The 23,456-nt window shown below is 38.0% G+C and overlaps 1 protein-coding gene across 2 annotated transcripts in view; it reads left to right on the top strand.

Moving 5' to 3' along the window:
* LOC129063459 (amphiphysin) overlaps positions 1 to 23,456 on the top strand; it is a 253,750-nt gene that overhangs the window by 137,135 nt on the left and 93,159 nt on the right. For both annotated transcript variants that reach the window (XM_054564564.1, XM_054564563.1), the window contains exons 4-5: positions 17,089 to 17,183; positions 19,906 to 20,001. In XM_054564564.1, coding sequence (XP_054420539.1) covers positions 17,089 to 17,183; positions 19,906 to 20,001 — 191 coding nt within the window. The remainder of the gene's footprint in view (positions 1 to 17,088; positions 17,184 to 19,905; positions 20,002 to 23,456) is intronic.

Here is a 23,456-nt window from a genome sequence, read left to right as displayed (position 1 = left end):
TACCTGTTGTACATCATCCAGTTCCAGCATGGAGTCAGACCCTCGTGTACCCAGGGGTGTGATGGTTCACTAGGCAGATTTTGAGATCAGTGGGGAGGTAATGGATCACAAGGGATCTTGAATAAACTGGCCACTCAGAAAAGAGTGAGATTCCCAGCCTCACACTTTACTCCCTCCTTCTCAATTTCAGATATAGTAAAAATTTAAATACATGTGTATCCAAGCTATCCTAGGGTACTAGAATAAATACAGTAGACTTATCTCTAGTCTTGGGTGAAAATGTCTTTACTAGGGTAACCTAAAGACAGAAAACATGAAAGATTGAGAGAGTTGACCTCACAAATATATAAAATAAATATATGTATGTTTAAAAAATTATTTAGACAACACACTTAATGAAAATGAGCCAATATATAAAGAGCTCAGTAAGTAAACTAAATGAAGTCCAGTTGTTTGAAAGAAAGAATGGATAGTCATATGAAGAGAGAATTAGCCAAGAAGAATAATAAATGTGTAACAAATTTGAAAAACGCCTTTCTTCACTAGTAATCAAAGAATAGTAACTAAGACCAAAAGGAAGATACCATTTTTTTTTCCAAATGTTTAAACACATTAAAATGTAAAAAGAAAATTGTAGGAGGAGACCCCATTCATACACTGATGGTAGGATAGCTTTCCACGAGAGCAATTTGTCAAAAACCTTTAAATGCATTGTTTGACATGACTTTTGACACAGCAGTTCCATTTCTAGGAGTTTCAATGTGGATGTGTGGAATTTATTACAAAAGAGTGATAAGTAATAAAATAATGAAAATCTTAATCATAAAAATTAGTCATAAAAATTAGAGTATGGCAGAGGAGTGAGTGGAAGTCACACTGACCTCCTCCCAGGACCAAACTGGAATTGCAGCTAAATTTTGGAGAAATCACCTGGAAAACAATGGAATGACATATGAAAGAGGATCCTTGGAGCTTTGGACAGTCAGTGGAATTGGCTTTTGCACAACCTAACGAGTGAGAAGTTCAGTGTAAGCTTGAGAGGGTGGACAGGATGCCCATGGGCACCAGCACCAGACAGATATTGAAATGGCCATTTGGATCCCCCTAAGAAGAACAGGATCTGAATCATAAGTGGGGACCTCTAGCCTATAGCACCAGAACCCCAAAAAAGCACACAGACAAAAGACAGCTGCGAAAAGCGTCGTGGTGCTTTCTGCCAGAGACAGGGGGTTAGAGACGCAAAGAGATGATTAAAGGGCCAATGCAAAACTTCGGAGTGGCAGCCACCTACCTTGGTCTCTGGGCAGAGGCGGGAGCAGAGTGGGCTGGAGCCATGTGGGGAGAGATTGGTGAGGAAAGATTTGGGGAGAGAACTGAGACAGGCGCCAGTCCTGCCTCCAGTGATGACTCACTTCCCACTCTGCAGCTTCCATCTTGCTCAGGCATAGAGGACACAATAGCCTCACCCTCAGGAGGCTCTACCCTGACCAGGAGTTGTGTGCAGACCTGAGTGCTGAGTGCAGAGTGGCTGGCACAGATAGTAGATCCCTAGCTAAAGTGGACACACAGCTGTCTAGAGATGCTTGAGGAGAGACTGTGGACGGAGGTGTTGGGGAGAGAACTGAGGGAGTAGCTGGCGGGATCCCAGTAGTGGCTCCTTCCCCATTCTGCAGTCTCCATCTTGCTTAGGCAGGCCATGCCCCAGAGAGGCAGCAGCAGGAAAGGAAACAATATCCCTGCCCTCAGGACACTCTGCCGTGGCCAGGAGTTGGGTGCAGGCCTGGGTGCTGAGTGCAGAGTGGCTGACACAGAAAGTGGGTCCCTGGCTAAAGGAGACACAGAGCTACCTAGAGACGCTTGAGGAGAGACTGGACACAGAGGCGCTGTGGAAAGAACTGGGGGAGTACCAGGGGGATATCGGTGGTGACTCCTCCACCACTCCTCAGCTTCCATTTTGCTAAGGCAGACCATACCCCTGAGTGGCAGCAGCCTGTAAGGACACAATTGCCCCACCCTCAGGAGGCATTGCCCTGCCCTGTGGTGCCTAAGCCTGATGGCTGAGGGTAGAGTGACTAGATTAAGAATTGCAGGAGACAGACACAGACAGTAACTGATTCCTAGAAGTCTCAAAAAGACAACCCAAGGTCAGATGAGGTCAACGTCTGACAACATCAGAGGGAGACCCAGAAAGAAAAGGAAGGGAAAAAAAAGACCCATCTATTACCATAGAAGTTCACATCACAACTCAGGAAATCAAGGAAGATGAATTTAAGAAGTAGAAGCAAAAAGAGTCTCACAAATAATAGGAAGGAAAAGAAGCACCCCTGAAACGAGGACAAAGAAGGAATCCCCACAGAGAGAACTAAATGAAATAGAGGCAAGTAAACTATCAGATATTGAGTTCAAAACAATGGTTCTAAGGAAGCTCAACGAGCTCAGAGAGCTCAAAGAGAATTATGAAAAACTACAGGGAAACTATGAGGAACTTACTGCAAACTATATCAATATGAAAAAGGACATACAAACTATAAATAAGAGACAAGAGGAAATGAAGAATACAATTTCTGAATTGAGGAACACAGTAGAAGGAATCAAAAGCAGGATAGATGAAGCAGAGGATCGAATCAAGGTAGAAAAAAGCTCCCAGAAAGAGCAAGAAAATAAAAAAGACTCAAAAAGAATGAAGAGGCATTTAGGGAGATGCAAGACAACCTGAAATGTAATAATATCCATATAATAGGGATACCAGAATGAGAAGAGGATAAGGAAGGGATAGAGAACCTGTTTGAATAAGTAACGATGGAATGCTCCCATAATTGGAGGAGAGAAAAAGTCTCGTAAGTCCAGGAAGCACAGAGGGCCCATTAAAGAGGAAGCTAATGAGGCCCACTCCAAGACACATCATCATTAAAATGGCAAATATGAAAGACAAACAGAGAATCCTAAAGGCAGCAAGAGGACAACAGGTAAACACATACAAGGGAGCCCTGGTATGGCTAGCAGCTGACTTCTCGACAGAAACACTGCAAGCCAGAAGGGAATGGCAAGAAATATTCCAAGTAATGAAAAGCAAAAGCCTACAACCAAGACTGCTCTATCCAGCAAAGCTCTCAATTAAAATGGAAGGGGAAATAAGGAGTTTCCCAGACAAAAGAAGGCTAAAAGAATTCATCTCCACCAAACCATTACTACAAGATATACTAAAGGGAAGGATTTAGGAAGATGAAGAAAAAGAGTAAGAAAGAGAAAAACACAGGTACAAAGGGAAAAAATGAATAAGTACCTATCAGTAATAATTTTAAATGTAAATGAACTAAATGCCCCAATAAAAAGACACAGGATAGCTAAATGGGTAAGAAAACATGACTCACACATATGCTGTCTGCAGAAGATCCACCTCAGAACAACGGACCTATACCAACTGAAAGTAAAGGGATGGAAAAAATATTCCAAACAAATGGCCAGGAAAAAAAACAGGGCTAGCAATACTTATATCAGACAAAATAGATTTCAAAACAAAGGCCATAAAAAGAGACCCAGAAGGACACTTTATTATACTCAAAGGAAGAATCCATCAAGAAGACATAAATGTAAACTTACATGCACCCAACATAGGAGCACCCAAATATATAAGGAAAATCTCGGAGAACTTCAAAAAAGATATAGACAGCAACACACTGATAGTAGGGGATTTTAACATCCTACTGTCAAAAATGGATAGATTTCCAAACAAAACATAAACAAGGATATTGTTGAACTGAATGATCAAGTGGACTTACCTGACATATATAGAACCTTACATCCCAAAGAAGCAAAATACACATTCTTTTCAAATGCGCGTGGAACATTTTCAAAGATAGACCACATGATAAGACACAAAACAAGCCCCAACAAAATCGGGAAAATTGAGATAATAAGCATTTTCTCAGACCACAAGGGCTTGAAAGTGGAAACCAACATCAAGGAAAAACCTCAAAAACTTTCAAATTCATGGAGACTGAATAGCACACTATTAAACAATGAATGGGTCAATAATAAGAGAAGAAATCAAAAAGTTTCTGGAAACAAAAATGAACAGACAACAGTTCAAAACCTATGGGACACAGCAAAGGCAGTCCTGAGAGGGAAGTTCATAGCAATGCAGGCCTACCTAAAAAGGACAGAAACATTCAAATAAATGGCCTAACCCTACAACTTCAAAAACTGGAGAAACAACAACAAACAAAGCCCAGAGGAAGTAGAAGGAAGGAAATAATCAAGATCACAGCAGAATTGAATGACATAGACACTAAAAGAACAGTTCAAGGGATCAACCAATCTGGGAGCTGGTTCTTTGAAAAGATAAACAAAATTGACAAGCCTATAAGCAGACTCATCAAGATAAAAATGGAGAGGACTCAAATAATATCAGAAATGAAAGAGAAATTACAAATGATACCACAGATAAAAGGATTGTCAGAAACTACTATGAACAATTATATGCAAAGAAATTTGAAAACCTCGATGAAATGGACAAATTCCTGTAAACGTATAACTTTCCAACACTGAAGAAGAAGAAACAGATAGCCTGAACAGAGCAATTACAGCTGGTGAAATTGAAGCAGTAATCAAAAAACTCCCAGCACACAAAAGCCCTGTATCGGACAGTTTCACAGGAGAATTTTACAAAACATTTAAGGAAGAGCTAACTTCTGTCCCTCTCAGACTATTCCAAAAAATCCAAGAAAGAGGGAAGAAGACTCCCAAACTTTTTATGAGGCTAGCATCCTAACCTCAAAACCAGATAAAGACACAGCAGTATTGCTACAATATTGACAATATTGCTTGTGAACATAGATGCTAAAATCCTCAACAAATATTGGCAAACTGCATGGAGCAATACATTAAAAGGATCATCCACCATGATCAAGTGAGATTCCTTCCACTGATGCAAGGATATTTGAATATTTGCAAATCAATAAGCATAATACATCACATAAACAGAAGAAAAGACAAAAACCACATGATCATCTCAATAGATGCAGCAAAAGTATTTGATATGGTACAGCACCCATTTGTGATAAAAACACTCAGCAAAATGCGAATGAAGGGGGGCATATCTCAACATAATAAAGGCCATATATGAAAAACCTACATCCAACAAAATACTCAATGGGCAAAAACTAAAAGCTTTTCCACTAAGATTGAGAACAAGACAAGGATGTCCACTTTCACCACTTCTATTCAACATAGTATTGGAAATCTTAGCCACAGCAGTCAGACAGGAAAAAGAAATAAAAGACATCCAAATTCGAAAGGAGGGAGTAAAACTATCATTGTTTGCAGATGACATGATAGTGTACATAGAAAACCCTATAGACCCCAGCAAAAAGCTACTTGACCTAATAAGTGAATTTAGCAAAACAGTGGGATACATAGTCAATATTTAGAAATCGAAGCCATTTTTTTACACCAACAATGAAATATCAGAAGCAGAAATCAGGAAATAATCCCATTTGCTGTAGCAACAGGAAAAATAAAGTACTTAGGAAAAAATTTAACCGAGTCAGTAAAAGACCAGTATGCCAAAAACTATACAGCACTGAAGAAAGAAATTAAGGAAGACACAAATAAATGGAAACATATACCTGTGTTCATGGATTGGAAGAATTAACATCATCAAAATGTCCATACTACCCAAAACAATTTATAGATTCATTGCAATCCCTATTAAAATACCAATGATGTATTTCACAGAAATAGAATAGAACAGACATTTCAAAAATTTATATGGAACCATAAACAACCCTGAATAGCCACAGCAATTTTGAGAAAGAAAAAGCAGGAGGATTCACAATACTGAACGTATAACTGTGTTAGAAGGCCACTGTAATCAAAACAGTCTGGTACTGGCACAACAACAGACGCAGAGATAAGTGGAACAGAATAGAAAGCCCAGAAATAAACCCATGTCTCTATGGTCAATTAATATTTGACAAAGAGGGCAGAAGCATAAATTGGAGTAAAAATAGACTCTTAAATGGTGTTGGGAGAGCTGTATAGCTACATGCAGAAAATTGAAATTTGATCACCAACTGACACCATACACAAAAATAAACTCAAGATGGATAAAAGACTTAAATATAAGTCTCAACACCATAAAAGCCCTAGAGGAGAACATAAGCAGGAGACTCTCAGATATCCTGTGTAGCAGTATTTTCCCCAATATGTCCCCTAAAGCAAGGGACATAAAGGAAAAAATAAACAAAAGGGACTTCATCAAAATAAAAAGCTTCTGCCTGGCTAAAGAAAACATCAGAAAAATGAAAAGGGAAACAAATGTATGGGAAAAATATATTTTCCAATGATACCTCAGATAGGGATTTGATATCCAAAATATATGAGAACTCACACAACTCCACTCCAAGAAGACAAACAATCTAATTAAAGAATGGGCAAGGGACCTGGACAGACATTTCTCCAAGGAAGAGATACAGAGGGCCCAGAGACATTTGAAAGGATGCTAAGCCTCACTAGACATCAGAGAAATGCAAATTATAACCACAATGAGATACCACTTTATACCGGTCAGAATGGCCATCATAAACAGATCAACAAACAACGGATACTGGCGAGGCTGTGGAGAAAAGGGAACCCTACTACACTATTGGTACGAATGGAGACTGGTGCAGCCACTGTGGAAAACAGTTTGTAATTTCCTCAAAAAGGTAAAAATGGAACTGCCTTTTGACCCGGCGATTCCACTGATGGGATTTTACCCTAAGAATCCCAAAACACCAAGTCAAAAGAACCTATGAACCCCAATGTTCATACAGGCACAATTTACAATAGCCAAGTGCTGGAAGCAGCCTAGGTGCCCATCAGTAAATGAGTGGATCAAAAAACTATGGTACATTTATACAATGGAATACCACACAGCAGAAAGATAAAAAGAGCTACTACACTTCGCAACAGCATGAATAGAACTGGACAGCATTATGCTAAGTGAAATAAGCCAGGGGGTGAAAGACAAATACCATATGATCTCACCTATAAGTGGAACCTAACCAACAAAACAAACAAGCAAGGAAAATATATCCAGCAATATTGAAAGAAAAAAAGAAACCAACAGAATCAAGAGGAAAGGAGGGGGAGGGGGACAGGGAAAGGAAAGGGAAGGGTCAAGTCAAGGAACATGTATAAAGGACCCATGGACAAAGCCAAAGTGGGAAAGGTTTGAGAGAAGGAGTTGGGGGAGGGAAGCAGGGGAACATGGTGGTGGGAAGGTGGAGAGAAATGTATTTGGACAATAAAAATAAAATATAAAAAAGAATTAGTCATAAAAATTAGTGAAGTTAATTTTTAAGTAATGTTTTATTTTTTAATACAGTTGACACACATTATTATATTAGATCCAGGTGTGCAACCCAGTGATGAGACATTTATATAACTGACAGGGTCATCACCAAGTAAATCTGGTATCCATCTGACACCATACATAGGTATTCCAATATTATTGACTATATTCCCTATGCTATACTTTACATCCGTTTGACTGTTTTGAAACTACCAATCTGTACTTCTTAATTCCTTCGCTTTTTTCTCCATTTCCCTCAACCCCTCCCCCATGTCAAGTGTCAAAATGTTCTATTAGTCTGTTTCTATTCTGATTATTATGATTTTTAGATTCCACATATAAGTGAAATCATACGGCATTTTTGTTTCTCTGTATATTCTTCTTTATCCATTTATCTATGATGGACACTTAAGTTCCTTCTATATCTTGGCTATTGTAAATACTGCTGCAATGAACATATGGATGTATATGTCTTTTGATTTAGTGTTTTGGATTTCTTCAGGTAAATACCCAGAAGTGGAATTGTTGGATCCTTCTTTGTCTCTTGTTATAGCCTTTGTTTTAAAGTCTATTTTGTCTGGTATAAGTATTGCTATGCCACCTTTTTGTTTTGTTTTGCATCTATTTTCAAGAAATATACTTTTCCGTCCCTTTACTTTCAGCCTATAGTTGTTTTTCCATCTGAAGTGAGTCTCTTGTAGACATCATATGTAAGTGTCTTGTTTTCTTATTAATTCAGCCACTCTATGTCTTTTAATTGGAGAATTTAATCCCTTTACATTTAAAGTAATTGTTGGTGTGTGTGTGTGTGTATTTTTTATTACCATTTTATTATTTATATTTTTGTTTCACTTCCTCCTCCTCCTTCTTCTCATCTTCTTCCTCTTCCTCCTTCTTCTTCAAAGAGATCCTTTAACATTTCTTCTAATACTTGTTTGGTGGTGATGAACTCCTTTAGCTTTTTTTTCTTGTCTGGGAAACTCTTTATCTGTCCTGGGATTCTAAATGATAGCTTTGCTGGTTAGAGTAATCTTGATTGTAGGTCCTTGTTTTTTATCACCCTTCTGGCCTGCAAAGTTTCTGTTGAGAAATCAGCTGACAGTCTTTTGGGGGCTCCTTTGCAGGTAACTCTGCTTTCCTCTTGTTGCTTTTAAGATTTTCTTTTTGTCTTTAACCTTTGGCATTTTAATTATGATGTGTCTTGGTGTAGGCCTTTTTGAGTTCATCTTGTTCGGGACTCTGTGCTTCCTGGACTTTATGTCTTTCCTTCACCATGTTAGGGAAGTTTTCAGTCATTATTTCTTAAGATCGGTTTCTAATTTCTTGCTTTCTCTCTTCTCCTTCAGGTGCCCCTGTGACATGGATGTTGCTACACTTGATCTTGTCCTAGACGTCCCTTAAACTGTCTTCATTTTTAAATTTTTTTTCTTTTTCTTCTTTAATTGGGTGTTTTCTAATCCTTCGTCTTTCCAATCATTGATTTGATCCTCTTCTTCATCTACTCAACTGTCGATTCCTTCTAGTGTATTGCTTCTTTCTGTTATTGTATGCTCCATTTCTGACTGTTATTTTTTATGGTTTCTATGAACTTTATTTACTATTAAATTTTTAATCTTGATCCAAGAATATGTTTATTGATATTGAGAGAGAGAGAGAGAGAGACAGACAGACAGACAGACAGACAGGTGGGGAGAGAGAAACATCAATGTGAGACAGAAACATTGATTTAAGAGAGAAACATCGATCGGTTGTCTCCCATATACTTCCTGACCAGGGATTGAGCCTGAAATGTAGGTATGTGCCCTGACTGTGAATTGGACCCACAATGTTTTGGTGTACAGGGCGACACTCCAACCAACTGAGCCACCTGGCCAGGGCTCTGTGAACTTTTTTATGCTCTTGAAGTTCTCACTAAGTTCTTTTGAGTATCATTATAATCAGTATTTTTATATTCAGTGTTTTGAACTCTATCTGGTAGTTTGCTTGCCTCCACTTAATTTAGTTGTTTTTTTTTTCCCTGAAGATTTCTCCTGTTCTTTTTTTGGTAACTGTTTCTTTGTCTCCCCAGTTTGGCTGCCTCTCTGTGTTTGTTTCTATGTATTAGATAGATCTTCTGTGTCTCCCAATCTTGGTACAGTGACCTTATGTAGTAGGTGTCCTGTGTCCTGCGGGCTCAGCCTTCCCATTCACCCAAGCCAGGTGCTCCAGGTCCTTCACATGTGCACTGATTTATTGTTGTTGAAACTTTATTGCTGTTGACACATCAGTTACTTCCAGGGCCTATTGGCTACTAAGGCCAGCTGCAACTACAGCTGGTCCTAGTGGAGTAACTGCTGTTCAGGGGCACACCCCCCGCAGATCAAAACTTGTTTCTTCAGCTTTGGTGCCTGCAGAATCTGTGCCTTGTGTGTATCCTTCATGTGGTGTTTGGGTTGTACTACAACATTTTTTATAGCTGGCCACCCAGTATGCTGGCTCTGAGGCCTCCCAGGGGTGCAGGCCAAGGTCTTCTGCTGCTTTTCCCTGTCTAGGACCACCTGTCATTTACTACAGAGTGATCTGCAGCTTGTTACTTTTGCTGGTACCTAGGAGCGGCCAAACTGCAAACCTAGACCAGCCATAGCTAATATTGAGCCTGGGGCCACTTAACAAGAAGTTTGGACATGCTGAGGCCAGATGCTGCTTATTTGGGGTTTGTGAATTGAGATATTTTAGGATAGTCTGCAACATGAGCTTAGACAGGCTGTTTGTATGGAAAAGCTACAGGAAGTCGCTTGAGTGGGCCTGCAAGTTGGGTAGAGGGGCATCTCAAGGAATCACCAGGGCAGGGTGAACAGTGTTAGATTGATGGGGTCTGGGATATGGCGACCACCTGCACATGCATGGGGAACACTCAGCAAAGGAAAAATGGCCTCTGCCAGAACTTCTGTCTGAGAGAAAGCTGCCCCTCCACCTCTCACCCTGAAGCCAGACAATTTAGTTCCTCCTCATATGTCCCTGGAGCCTTTCAAATTGTTGTGCCAGTACTGGAGCTCAGAGAGAGTGAGTCCAAGTAAGTTTGTGTGGGCCCTTTAGGAGGAAGGACTGGGACTCCAAAATCCTCTTGTCTCACTGAGCCACAATCCTTGCTGGTTTTCACAGCGAGAAGTTATGGGGAACTTTATCTTCCTAGCACTGGAGCCCTGGGCTATGGGGCCTAATGTGGGCCTGGGACTTCTCGCTCCTCAGGGGGAACCTCTGCAGTCTAAATATTTCTCCCAATTTTTAATTGCCACACATGGTATGGAAACCAGCTTATTTCATGTCTCCCTTCCTCTTACCAGTATTGATGTGGTTTCTTTTTCTGTATATCCCTAGGTATATGATTTCTGGTTAGCTAGATTTCAGGCATTTCTGAACGATGGTTGTTGTTGTAGTTTAGTTGTAATTTTGATGTGGTTGTGGGAGGAGGCCAGCACCATGTTTACCTACTCTGCCATATTGACTGGAAGCTGAAATTGATTTTTAAACTAAAATGTATTTAAGTTTTATATACAAGGCATATAATTTTAATCCTCATGATAACTCTATGAAGTACTTTATTATTTATATTTTATACATAAGGAAAGCAAGGTGCAGACAGGTTAAATAGTTTGCCCAAAGTCATGTGCCTCATAAAGAACAGGGCCTGGATGTATACCCTGCTCTGTGTGTCTTCTAAGGCCCTGCTTTTATCCACTTTCTTATACTGCCTTTGAACTCTATGACCATTGGTAGGGAGTAGTTTCACAAGTTAGAGTTCATTTATACAATGGAATAATGACAACTTATCACTATTATTTTTTAATGAGCACTTAGTATGTGCTAGTTTGTGTACTAAGTGTTTTAGGCATATTACTTCTTTGTAACCACCCAAGACAGCTATATGATAAATGATATTAACCTTGTTTTACATTTGCAAAGAAGGCTCAGAGAATTTAACTTCCACGAACTCATAGAGTTTATATTTAATTACACACAAAAAAGTAACCTTACACTAAAGAAAAGTAACCTTAAGTGTTTATTATTCATAATTGTCCAGGCAGAAAATAGAAGGCACTCTAGGTATTTTTCATTGATTATTGATGTAAGATTTGAAACCAAGAAACCATATACTGTTTGAAACACAGGATTTTTTCTGTGTTAGCTGATTGTTTAAAAAGTGGACATATTTGTTGAATGAATAAGTGAATTGGATCTCTTTCCCCAAATCTGCATATTTTGGACTATTTTACTGCCCTAGTATGGAAAATGCTATTTAAAGAGACTGGCATAATTCTTTCCCTTAATGTGGTCTGGAATGAGAATCCACTGAGTGCAATGTTAGCTCCAGAGAGACTTTGGGTAGATCACCAAAGCAACCTTTCATTGTACCTCTAATGGCCACATCTCCATTAGAAGGATAGAAGGCCTTATATCAGCTTTTCCTACAATCATGTTTTACTGATTGAATGATGTTAAATATTCCATAAAAGAGATCCATGTTTAAATTACTTGGGCCCATTGGGTTAAGTGAGCTCTACTCATCATCATTCATCTCTGGGTGGCATTCACCTCTCTAGATCTTTTTATTTCTTTTTTTAGTTTAAAAATATAATTTATATTAGTATATTGAAGCAAATGTATGTAATACATTTAATAAACAATTCTTTGATAAGCCATATTTATTATCTTGCATACATATTCACATTCTTCTGTAATTATTATGCTAAGTATAGTCTTTTTTAAATAGTTTATTTTTATTATATTTCTTCCATTACCATTTATCCCCCCCATACCCTCTTCCACCTCCGCCTGCTCTTCTCTCCCTCCTCCCGGCCACCACCTCACTGTTGTCTGTGCCCATGAGCTCTTTTCCTCTTTTGTTTGATCCCTCCACCACCACACCCAGCTGTCAGCAGGCTGTAGGTATTTATTATTTCTTCTGGGCCTTGTAAGGTAGAGCTTATGCTCTCTTTCTTTTTATTTTTTAAAAGATGTTATTTATTTATTCTTAGAGAGAGAGGGGAAGGGAAGGAGAAAGAGAGGGAGAGAAACATTGGTGTGTGAGAGAAACATCAGTTGGTTACCTCTAACACATGCCCTGACCGGGGACTGGGCCTGCAACCTAGGCATGTGCCCTGACTGGGAATCCTACTAGCAACCTTTCTTTTGCTTTGCAGGATGACGCCCAACCTACTGAGCTACACTGGACAGGGCACTCTCATTCATTTTAGCAACAAGCATCACATTGAGCCTCATTTATGGTCCTGACACTGTTTTAGGGGATGGAGATGCAGAGATGAGTAAGACAAAGCGCTTGCTGTCACGAAGCTTGCAGTAAAGATGGGGAGAATAAACTAAAAGCCAGATATGCTCAGTAATATGTATTTTAACAGAAGTATGCATTGTGTGCTGTTCTGAGAAAAGTCTGTGTATGTAAAGTGGTACCCAGATGCCAAAGGAGCCAAGAGACCAAAGAACAGAACAGACAAGTCCAGCTTGTTGGCTTAGAGTTTAATGAGGAACTTACATACAGAAATGGGTCTTAGGCAGCAGCAGGACATTATGATCTCTGCATCTTTCACCCTCTTGACCAGCGTGTGGATAGTCACGGGGAAACCAGACATGGGCAGGCCCTGGGGCCAGGGTGAGATAGTGAGATAGATAACATGTAGAGCTCCTTGCCCCAGAAGAAGTAGTAATGGAAGCTCTGTGACTAGCTGCAAACCTCTGTACACATTCCAGAGTCTACTCAGGGGTCAAAGCTCTGGACTCATTCACTCAGAAATTAAGCTGGTGTATTAGCTTGAAGCTGGATTCAGCTCTGTCCACACATGTGCTGTCATGACAGAGGACAGACCCCCATTCTACCTAAGGGACAGCATTCCAGGTCAGGAATGGTCTTTCCTAGGAACTTACATTTGAATGGACCAAGGAAGAGAGCATACCTGGTCATCAGGTTATAAGATATACCAAAGAAAGAGATTGATACTGGAAGGACTTGCCAGAAAGAGGAAGCAACATGTACAAAGACTCAGGAAGCAGGAGGGAGCATGAGTTCTTTAGGGAACAAGTGAGGGGCAAGCAGGAAACTGAGCTGCATGAGACTTGGAAAGGTAGGCAGCATTTGTACAGAGAGGTGCTTATGTGTTATACTGGGGGTTTATTCTGTCAGTGAGGAAGAGTGTCATTGCATTATTACAGGCAAGGAAATGAGTCACATGATCAGATTAGCATTTTAGAAAAATAATTATTGTGGTTATGTGGAATTCAGGCTAGAGGAAATGAAACACCAAGGAGACTTAGAAGTCTAGCACAGTAATAATAGCCAACATGTATTGAGCTCTTATGTGCCAGGCACTGACATAAACTTTAACTATTTAATTTCATATAATTCTCACTGCAACCTATGGCATGGTACTATTATTTTTTACCCCCCAAAATTAATTTAAATTTAAAATTTTATTTAAAAATTAATTTAAAAATTAAATTAATTTTGGGGGTAGCTAGGGAATTTGCCTAAGATCACACAAATAGTATATGGTAGAACTAAGATTTTAATGAAAGCTGAATGATTGCAAATAATAATCTTAATTACATTGCCATACTGCACCCCGAAAGTAATTTTAATGAAGGCTATTTAATTGTTTGCTGTGTGTAAGTATTCATTTAACCATTTATGTGTATTATTTTATGTAATCTAAATAATAAATGATTGCTTGTCAAGCACAGTGACAGGAGGCATGGAAGGAAGGGACTTCATTTGAGAATCAGGCAGAATTGTCTTGTTTTGCTGAAAAATTCAGTATTGGAGAATGCATGTGGGATGACTTCCTGTTCTGTAACTGGGACAACTGGGTGATATTTATGAGGACTAGGGAGAGGAGAAGGAACAGGTTTTGACAGGAAGGTTCTCAGTTTGTTTTGAATATGTGAAGTTTGAGGCACTAGTAGGACACCTAAGTAGTCCAATAGGGATCTGCAGTGAAGAGTCACTGGCCTGTGGGTAGTGTTGGAGGCCAGAAACAGGGATAATGAACACACAAGATCATTCTCTAAATAGGGTGTGGCCCAGGTGGTGAAATGAATTGAGTGTGACTTGTTATGTCAGCATGACCCCAGTGGTAGGGTGGACTCTTCTTGAGCTGTCTCCCAATCTGCCTGTTTTCCCCCTATTTGTTCTTGCCCTTGACACTCTAAAGACTTCTTTCACATGAGACAACCCCTGTTTTCTTAAATGACTCTTCTAAGCAATGGGTAAAACTTGCATTATTTTAGATATGCTGTTAGTGGTTTATAGCTACTGCTAGTTATTGTAATAATGCATTTTAACTGTTATTTTTCACTAAAACATATGCCTTCAGGATGCTTAAGCAAAGAGGACTCATGTAACAGTTTAATCTATGCAACAAATCTTAGATGATGAAAATGGAAACTCACAAATTTGGTTGCAAATATAGAGTTTGTTACAATAAATGCCTTGGAGAAAGTCCAAACTTTTGAAGAAAGGAAAGTGGTTCCTGTATAGTAGTAAGATAATAATTCTATGGAAATCACTAAGCTTACAAGGAAATGTTGGCTATCAGATATTATTAAATGCCACTTAGCATCTATTCTGCTTTAATGTTGCCAGATTGCTTTGAAGGAAACTTGGATTTTAGCCTTTTTTTTCCTCTTATGTTCTGTCAGCAAAGTATATTCTACATCCCTGAAATCTCTGTCAGACTTTGTCCTCCTTAAGAACAAGGCTTGTGTCTTGTTCACTGGTGTATCAATCCAAGTACTTTCTATGGTGAGTTCTAGAAACAATTTCTATGATGAAATGGATTCTTTCCACATTAGCCATCACTATTTATCTACACAGCAATTAGTAGTTATTTTTGGCTGCTAAAAGATGTATGCACTGCAACGTTTTGCTTTTAACCTCAATGAGTAAGGTCTTAGGTAATTTTATTTTAAGCTTACATTCACAGTTTTATTTTTTACCATAAAGGTTATTTGGCCTATATTCCCATTATTTCTTTTTCTTCCTCTTTAGACATTAAGAACCTATCTAAATAGCTGTTTATAAAGAAAAGAAAACTTCGAAAGCCCTTTAACATAGGAGTATGGAAAGGGCTCATCCAGTGACTAACTTTTGATATGAATCTGAGGGGTACATTGTTAATACAGATTTGCTTGTACTTAGGGAGGGGTGAAAGTGAACACTTGAGATTATGTTGCTGCCACCTCACAGTGACCACATGTACAAGAGAGAGCATCTTCACTTGCTTGAATTATAAGTGCTAGGGGACGGATGCAGGCTCTTATTTGATTATTTGGGCTTTCACTGTATCTACAAGACTCTCATTTCATCAGAGTCCCCAGTGACGTGAGCCATCAGTTTTTTCTCAAGCTAATCTGCTGGGGTTTCATTTTGTGGATAAGGTATTTCAGCGTGTTGTAAAGGGCTCCCTTAACATGCTCAGTGATTCATGGGGAGAGGGGTACAGACTTTCATACCAATAATGTGCAAAGACCAAATATGTATCTCCTTCTTATCAGGGGAAGGAAAGTGGCATATTATATGCCTAGACAATGAAAAAAATACTATGAAATACCAAATTACATGTTGACTTTTATACATACTCTTCAAGGATATGCTTCTATCATTTCAGATATCTTTTTTTGCTTTGGTTTTTCTCTCGCAGTTGAATCCAGCATGGACTCCCTTAAATTGAACAAGCACATGGTTGAGTCTAGAATGTTGCAGCTTTCAGTTTAACAAAAACTTTCTATCTTTGATTCCCTGGCATTAAGTTTATGAGATGTGTTTTTGTTTCTAATGACAGCACTCAATTGTTCTCTCCTTTGCCTTTATCCACTCCCTTTTCCTATTCCCTAATGACAAAGGCCAAGAAATCAACTCAGTCAGGTCTCACCATCGGGCTGATGCTAAAGAAGCACTTCTCCCAGTCACCAGCCAAAGAATGTACCTTGTTTTGTTCTCAGGCTAAACTATCTCCTTTGCAATCCATACTTCACCTCCATGTTTTGAAGGAAGAGTGCCTAAGACTTGATATACTTAGTATCACCATGTTTCACTCAGAAACTTTATCTTTCCTATTATTAATAACCAAATTTTTGTAACGTACCAAATGTATTTCTACAGAAAGTTCTGATTCATAGACTTAAGAATGCTAAGCTTTCTGAGAGTTCTGATTTAAAACTGTATGTATAGATTTTAATAATATTGAAGAAAAAAACCCTTTTTTTCCTTTTGAAAATTGTCAGGCCACTTAAACCACTTTCAACTGTTTTGTCCTAAAATCTGGTTGATTTTACTTTTATCTGCTTCTAAAAATGCTTTATTTCTTATTTTTAAAGTAATTTAGCATTAATTTTATTTTTAGAACTCTGCAGTTTTATAGACAAGTATTCTAGGTGTCCTATACATTTATGGTTCCATGCCATTTAGCAAGTGACAGCATGTATAATAAGACACATTTATTGTTGTTTTCAGAATAGAATACTTTGTTGATTTTGTCAAGACCCGATATCTATCACATAAATAATAGAAATGCACACTGTAATCAGATAAGTCTTAGAGACCCTCAAGCAAAGATGTGGTTACAGATGCAATTAACAGTTGTGCCTTCACAATTTTTGCTTAATTGATTAACAAAGATTTTTCTCTCACTTAGAAAAGTAGGGGAAAAGAGGAAGAGGCTCCGCTGCCATTTCTGACGGGAGTTGTTTTTCTCTAATGCTAGGCATGCAAGAAGCCTCGATGAAGCTCACCGAGTCGCTGCATGAAGTCTATGAGCCTGACTGGTATGGGCGGGAAGATGTGAAGATGGTTGGCGAGGTATGAGCCAGGATGGCAGCATACAGGAGGCCTTGGGGGCTTCTGCAAGGCTCCCACTGAGTTCTGCCCATTCAGCCTATTTCCTGACACCCTCTAACCACTTCTTGGCCTTAATCATGAGGGGATACCATGTACCCAAAAAGCACCATACAGATCTGCCACCCAGAGCATCCCAAATTCAGTGATTAGAGAACTGATTGTAAGACCACTTAGGTAGAGAGCTGTGTGTTAAAGATTATTTTTCCTCAAAATAAGAATAGCATTTTTCTGTCTCTTACTCCACATTCCAACGGTGTATTTGAGCAGGAGAATGGGTGCATGGCATGAGTTTGTGGGCCAGCTTCACCTCTGTACCCTTTCTTCTCTCATCCCTCCTCAAAAGCAGGGACAGGAGCTGGGAAGAACATCTATTTCACTTAAAAAACATGTAGCTCATTCACTGGTTGGCAGAACCCGAGGACAGATGCAATTAGTTTGCTAATAGGAGTTTAACATCTGGAAGACTTTGTTCCTAGACATGTCTGAACACCTGAAATCCAACCTATTGCTGAGGGCCTCCTAGAAGTGAACAAATTGGTGTCACTCTTTTGAGGAAAGTAGAGTGGGGCTGGTCTGTGTGATGTTGATATATGAGGCTGGATAAGTTTTTTAATCTTCTTGGGCTTTAGTTTCCTCACGTGCAAAATGAGAACAATAATCGTGCCTACTAATAACACATTTAAAGTTTTTTTGTATTCATGTCATTGCCATCATGCACAGTGCATGTATTTATAACTGGTATTAGAAAGCCACCTGCCAGGGGTTCTCTCACATCCAAGTTCTTCATTAAAATGGAGAGCAGCTTGTCACACCCCACTGCATGAGAGCCAATTGCTGCTCATTGAGGCACAGAAGACATAGGAGATCCAGCTGCCACAGCTCAGGGGTAGGCCTGGTATGTGATAAGCTGACCATCTACGCAGTATGTGGGAACATGGATTAACAGTGTAGCGCCAGGTTGTTCCATGAAAATTCCGACATCCTCATTTTTGTTTGTATAATCTCAGTATGACTGAAGGAAAAGAAGAGTTTTATTTAAGAGGAAAGCTCTTGTTGGCTCTGGTCCCTCTTTTGAAAACTTTCAGGAAATGAATTTGCCAAAACCAGCCTCCACACATCATTTTCCAATGCAATTATTAAGTAATTGCTTATTGTCACATTTCTTCAATAACAAAAACACTCCGTTTTAACATTATGTTAAATGCTTAACTCATTTTGTAAATTTATTATGGGGTATAATTTAAACATTTGTCATGCAATGAAGAGTTTTTAAGGGAATAGTAGACACCTCTGTTGCTGGCTTTTCAGAACACTACTACATTGTATGTATGGCAGGTACCACTGTTGACATTTATTGCTAAGGAAACAGCTGCTATCCTACCTTGGTCCTTGTGGCTGCTAGGACTTTTGGAATCTTCATTTGGAGATCTAAATGTGTGTTTTTTGTTTGTTTGTTTTTTGATGGTGAAAGAACTGAACACTGCTCACTCAGAGGACCTACTCAAATCAGAAGAGGAACCTTTTTATACAGAGAATTTAAATTTTTTTGTATGCATACAATTTTTGATTTAGTATCTGTAACAAATAGGATTTGTTTTTGAAGAAATAAAAGGAAATACCCGCCCCCCCAAAAAAGTGATTTCAACATGATAGAAATGTATCTCTCTCCTATAAAGAACTTTGGAGGGGTAAGCCAAGTATCAGAGGCAAGTTCACAGCATCAGGGATCCATCTTTGCCATTTTTGCTGCCTCTGCCAAGTTCAAGATGACTCTCTGAACACTGGCTGTCAGCTCTCATTTCTGCATTCTAGTTAGCAAGAAGTAAGATGCATGAAAGATTAGCCTCCTTTATGGGGTACTTTCTGGAAGCACATAACATTGGCCAGAACTTAGTCTCATGGCTATACTTAGCTGCAGTGGAGGCTGGCAAATATAGTCTATCCTAGGCAGTCCTATTCCACTGACCTCTTTTTCTTAGATTATAAAATTTAAAAAAAGATGACAATAGTCAACAGAACAATAGCGATCTTGTGTGAATGAATCAAAATTACACCTATTTTTTTGTTTGATCAGCAAAAAATATTTTTTTGGTGTGCTACAGAGTTTTAGTAATTAGTTTTTTATGTGTGCCATGAAATGAAAATGGTTGAAAATAGTTGATATAACCTAATACCTAGACATAGTGGTAGTAGTAACAGTAATAATAATACCTAATATTCATTGTGTATCTATCATAATTGGTACTTTACAAATAGAAGGTCCTTTCCCATTATGACCGTAAAATTTCTGCTCTCTCTGTGGAAGCTTCAGTAATGGCTGTTTGTTCGGAGTGGTTTCTAATTACCTAGATGGCTTTGGAAGTAATCCATGTGGAATTCTTCACAGTCTCTGAGCCCCAAAGGCCACCTATGAGGATATACATTCCTTAATAATTCAGAATCATAAATACATTTTTAAGTGAGCTAAACCTTTAAAGAGCCTATTTTGTAATTTAGAACTAGTAGCTAAACTGCGTAGAAATATTATTGTATTATTAAACTATCCACATTCTTTCTAGCATCTACTATTTGGGAATGTACTACTTATCAAGTATTTTAGTTTCAGATTTTTTTAGAAGTTTGGTGGAAGTTATTCAGTTAAACTAATTCAGCATTTAACTCTTTATTTCTCTTTTTCTTTCAGAAATGTGATGTATTATGGGAAGACTTCCATCAAAAGCTAGTGGATGGGTCTTTGCTGACACTGGATACCTATCTGGGCCAATTTCCAGACATAAAGGTATTTCAGTTTCTGTTTATAAATGGAAGAATTGAATGGCCCCAGGTACTTATTGAAATAAGAACAAGAGGAATAAAAAGTCAAAGACAATTGCTAACTTTTCATTTATTTGAGTATAGGATTTTTATGCTTTTCCTATCAGTTTGAAATGAAATGTAGTTACAGAAATCACATTTTCCCCTTGAATGAACTGCTTTAGCTTTTTATTTTTCTACAGAAGTCTTATTAATCCTATAGATATAAAATCAGAAGTCAGAGAGCAACCAAATTTTAATCTTTTTTGTGTTGAAACCTTTTTATTATATAGCATTTGACAAGAATTTCCACTAGAATAAGTTACAAGGAAAGGAGAAATTTCATTGCAAATGTGAGAGCACAGTGTGATCTTTCTTTGTGTACTGTTTATTTTTCATATGTTCATAGCACAACTGCACATTTTTTCTCTTCTGAAATTTTACAGTTCAAATTGAATTATAGTTGACCCACGAATAGCATAGGGGTTTGAGGCATCAACACCTCTATGGTCAAAAATCTACATGTAACTTTTGGTGCACCAAAACCTTAACTATAGTTGTCCTTTGGTACCCATGGGGGATTGATTTCCAGACCCCTTGTAGATAACAAAATCTGTGGATGTTCAAGACCCATAAATAAAATGGCATAGAGCAATGCATACAGTCGGCTCTCTGCCTCTGCAGATTTCTAACTACATATTGAAAATACTGTTTTTGATCTGTGTTTGGTTGAAATTGAAAATGCAAAATCAGAGGACAGAGATAGCCAACTATATGTTTATTGAAAAAATCTGTACATAAGTGGATTTTAAATGTTGTTAAAGGGTCAACTCAATTAAGTTATAAGCATTTCATATACCTTTGCATCTGTATCTAGAAGTATCTTGTCTAAAATATTTGCCTTATATGACAGTTGGATCATTGAAAGGGAAATGCACAGGTGAAGGTTTGAATATAGTAGATTTGGAGTTGACTCTGGAGGTAAATATGGTTTTTACTCCACCAAAAAACTACTAAATCTAATAAATGAATTCAGCAAAGGAGCAGAATACAAAATCAATACTCAGAAATTGATGGCATTTTTATACACCAATAATGAGCTATTAGAAAGAGAAACTAAAAAAGCAATCCTGTTTACTATTGCAATAAAAAAAAAAACTATGTAAGATACCTAGGAATAAATTTAACCAAGGAGGTAAAGACCTGTACTTGGAAAACTTGGAGAAAAAGTGGGGACAACTGTGATAGCATAAACAATGAAAAAAGATGGTTTTAAAGCCATTTGGATTGTATATAGCAAATGGTATTAATAGAGCTGTCTCACTACCCCCAGTTTTTTTCCCTGATCTAAGAAGAGTGCCAGGTAAGACAGCCACATAAATTTCTTTCTTGGGCTGTGAAGGTCATGAACCAGCATCTGTGGGCATCTGCAGTATCTTGTTAGGTGACTTCTCATGGGAAGTTCCATTCTTGCCTGGCCTTGGCCATGAAACATGGTGAAGTTTCTTGGCCAAGACAGCACTCATTCATGTCAATAAATTAATTTCCTTGGGCCCACATACAATGCCTAGTGCTAATTGGCTAACATTTCAAGAGTGTATTTTGAGATACCTGGGGCACCAAGAAGAACTGAAGTGGATCAGACTAGATACATTTGCCTTTTTGGTAAGAAGTCAAAGAGAACAAATTCAAATGATAGAATCTCAATGATGTTATCATAATAGGCAGCAGCAGGGTTTCTTGAGCCATTGCATAAATGCATTCAATCACAAAGTATATGTCAGTTTTTAATTTTCTGAGAAATTAAAAAATTAAGTTTTTAAAAAATTCTGTAAGACTACACGCACTAGCCTACATATTTTAGGTTATCTTTAAATTATTTGATAGATATTTAAATCTTATCTTGGAATTTGTAGCATTTGTGAAGCGATTGGTCTCAGAATCATTATCACATTGCAGAATATCATTTAATGAATGAATATTTAATCTTCATAAGAATAAATTCCTACTCTCAACAGTGGATAGAGCTTCCAAACAAAAAAATCAACAAAAATACTGCAGCATTAAATGACACTCTATATCAAATAGACTTAATTGATATTTACAGAACATTTCACCCCAAAGAAACAAAATATACATTCTTCTCAAATGCACATGGGTCATTGTCACAGATAGACCACATAGTAGCTCATTAAACAGGCATTAACAGATTGAAGAAAATTGAAATCATATTAAGCATCTTCTTGGATTACAATGGCTTGAAACTAGAAACCAACCTCAAGAAAAAAAAAGTCAAAACATTCAAATACATGGAGGCTGAGTAATACCCATTAAACCCATTAAATAATGAATGGGTTAACAAGATCAAGGAAGAAACCAAAAAGTTTCTGGAAACAAACGAAAATGAACACATACCAACCTAAAACCTATGGAACACAAGGGTACTCCTGAGAGGGAAGTTTATGGCAAAACATGTCTACCTAAAGAAGAAAGGAAAATCTCAAATAAACAACCTAACCCCAAATCAACAAGAACTAGAAGAACAACAACAAACAAGGCCCAGAGTGAGTAGAAGGAAAGAAATAATCAAGATCAGAGCAGAATTAAATGACATAGAGACAGAAAAAACAGTTCAAAGGATCAATGAATCCAGGAGCTGGTTCTTTGAAAATATAAAAATTGACAAACTGTTAATCAGAGTCATCAAAAAAAAAAAAAAGAGGACCCAAATAAATAAAATCAGAAATGAAAGAGGAAAGGTAACAACTGATACCATAGAAATACAGAGGATTGTAAGAAATTATTATAAACAATTATATGCCAAGAATTTGGACAACTTGGGTGAAATGGATAAATTACTAGGAAGACACAATCTTCCAAAACTGAATCAGGAAGAAGCAGAAAACCAAATAGACCAATAATAACTAGCAAAATGGAAACTGTAATAAAAAAACTCCTGGCACGCAAAAGCCCTGTACCAGATGCTTCACAAGTTAATTTTACCAAACCCCCAGAGGAAAACTAACACCTATTCTTCTCAAACTATTCGGAAAAAATCAGGAAGAGGGAAGACTTCCCAGCTCTTTTTACAAGACCAGTGCTACCCTAATTCCACAACCAGGTAAAAACCCAACAAAGGAAGAAAATTACAGGCCAATATCTCTGATGAACAAACATAGATGCTAAAATTCTCAACAAAATATTAGCAAACCAGATCCAGCAATACATTAAAAAGATCACATACCATGATCAAATGGAATTCATCCCAGGGTGCAATGATGATACAATATTCACAAATCAATAAATGTAATACATCACATAAACAAAATGGGGGAATGAAAATCACATGATCATTTTAACAGATGCTGAAAAACATTTGATAAAATCCATCACTCATTTATGATAAAAACACTCAGCAAAGTGGGAATAGAGGGAGCAACC

Source organism: Pteronotus mesoamericanus, unplaced genomic scaffold (genome assembly GCF_021234165.1).
Source record: "Pteronotus mesoamericanus isolate MK-2021 breed Mesoamerican mustached bat unplaced genomic scaffold, CSHL_Meso_final scaffold_85, whole genome shotgun sequence".
NCBI lineage: Eukaryota > Metazoa > Chordata > Mammalia > Chiroptera > Mormoopidae > Pteronotus > Pteronotus mesoamericanus.
The sequence above is the reverse complement of the archived record's forward strand: the minus strand, read 5'-3'. Positions and strand labels throughout refer to the sequence as shown.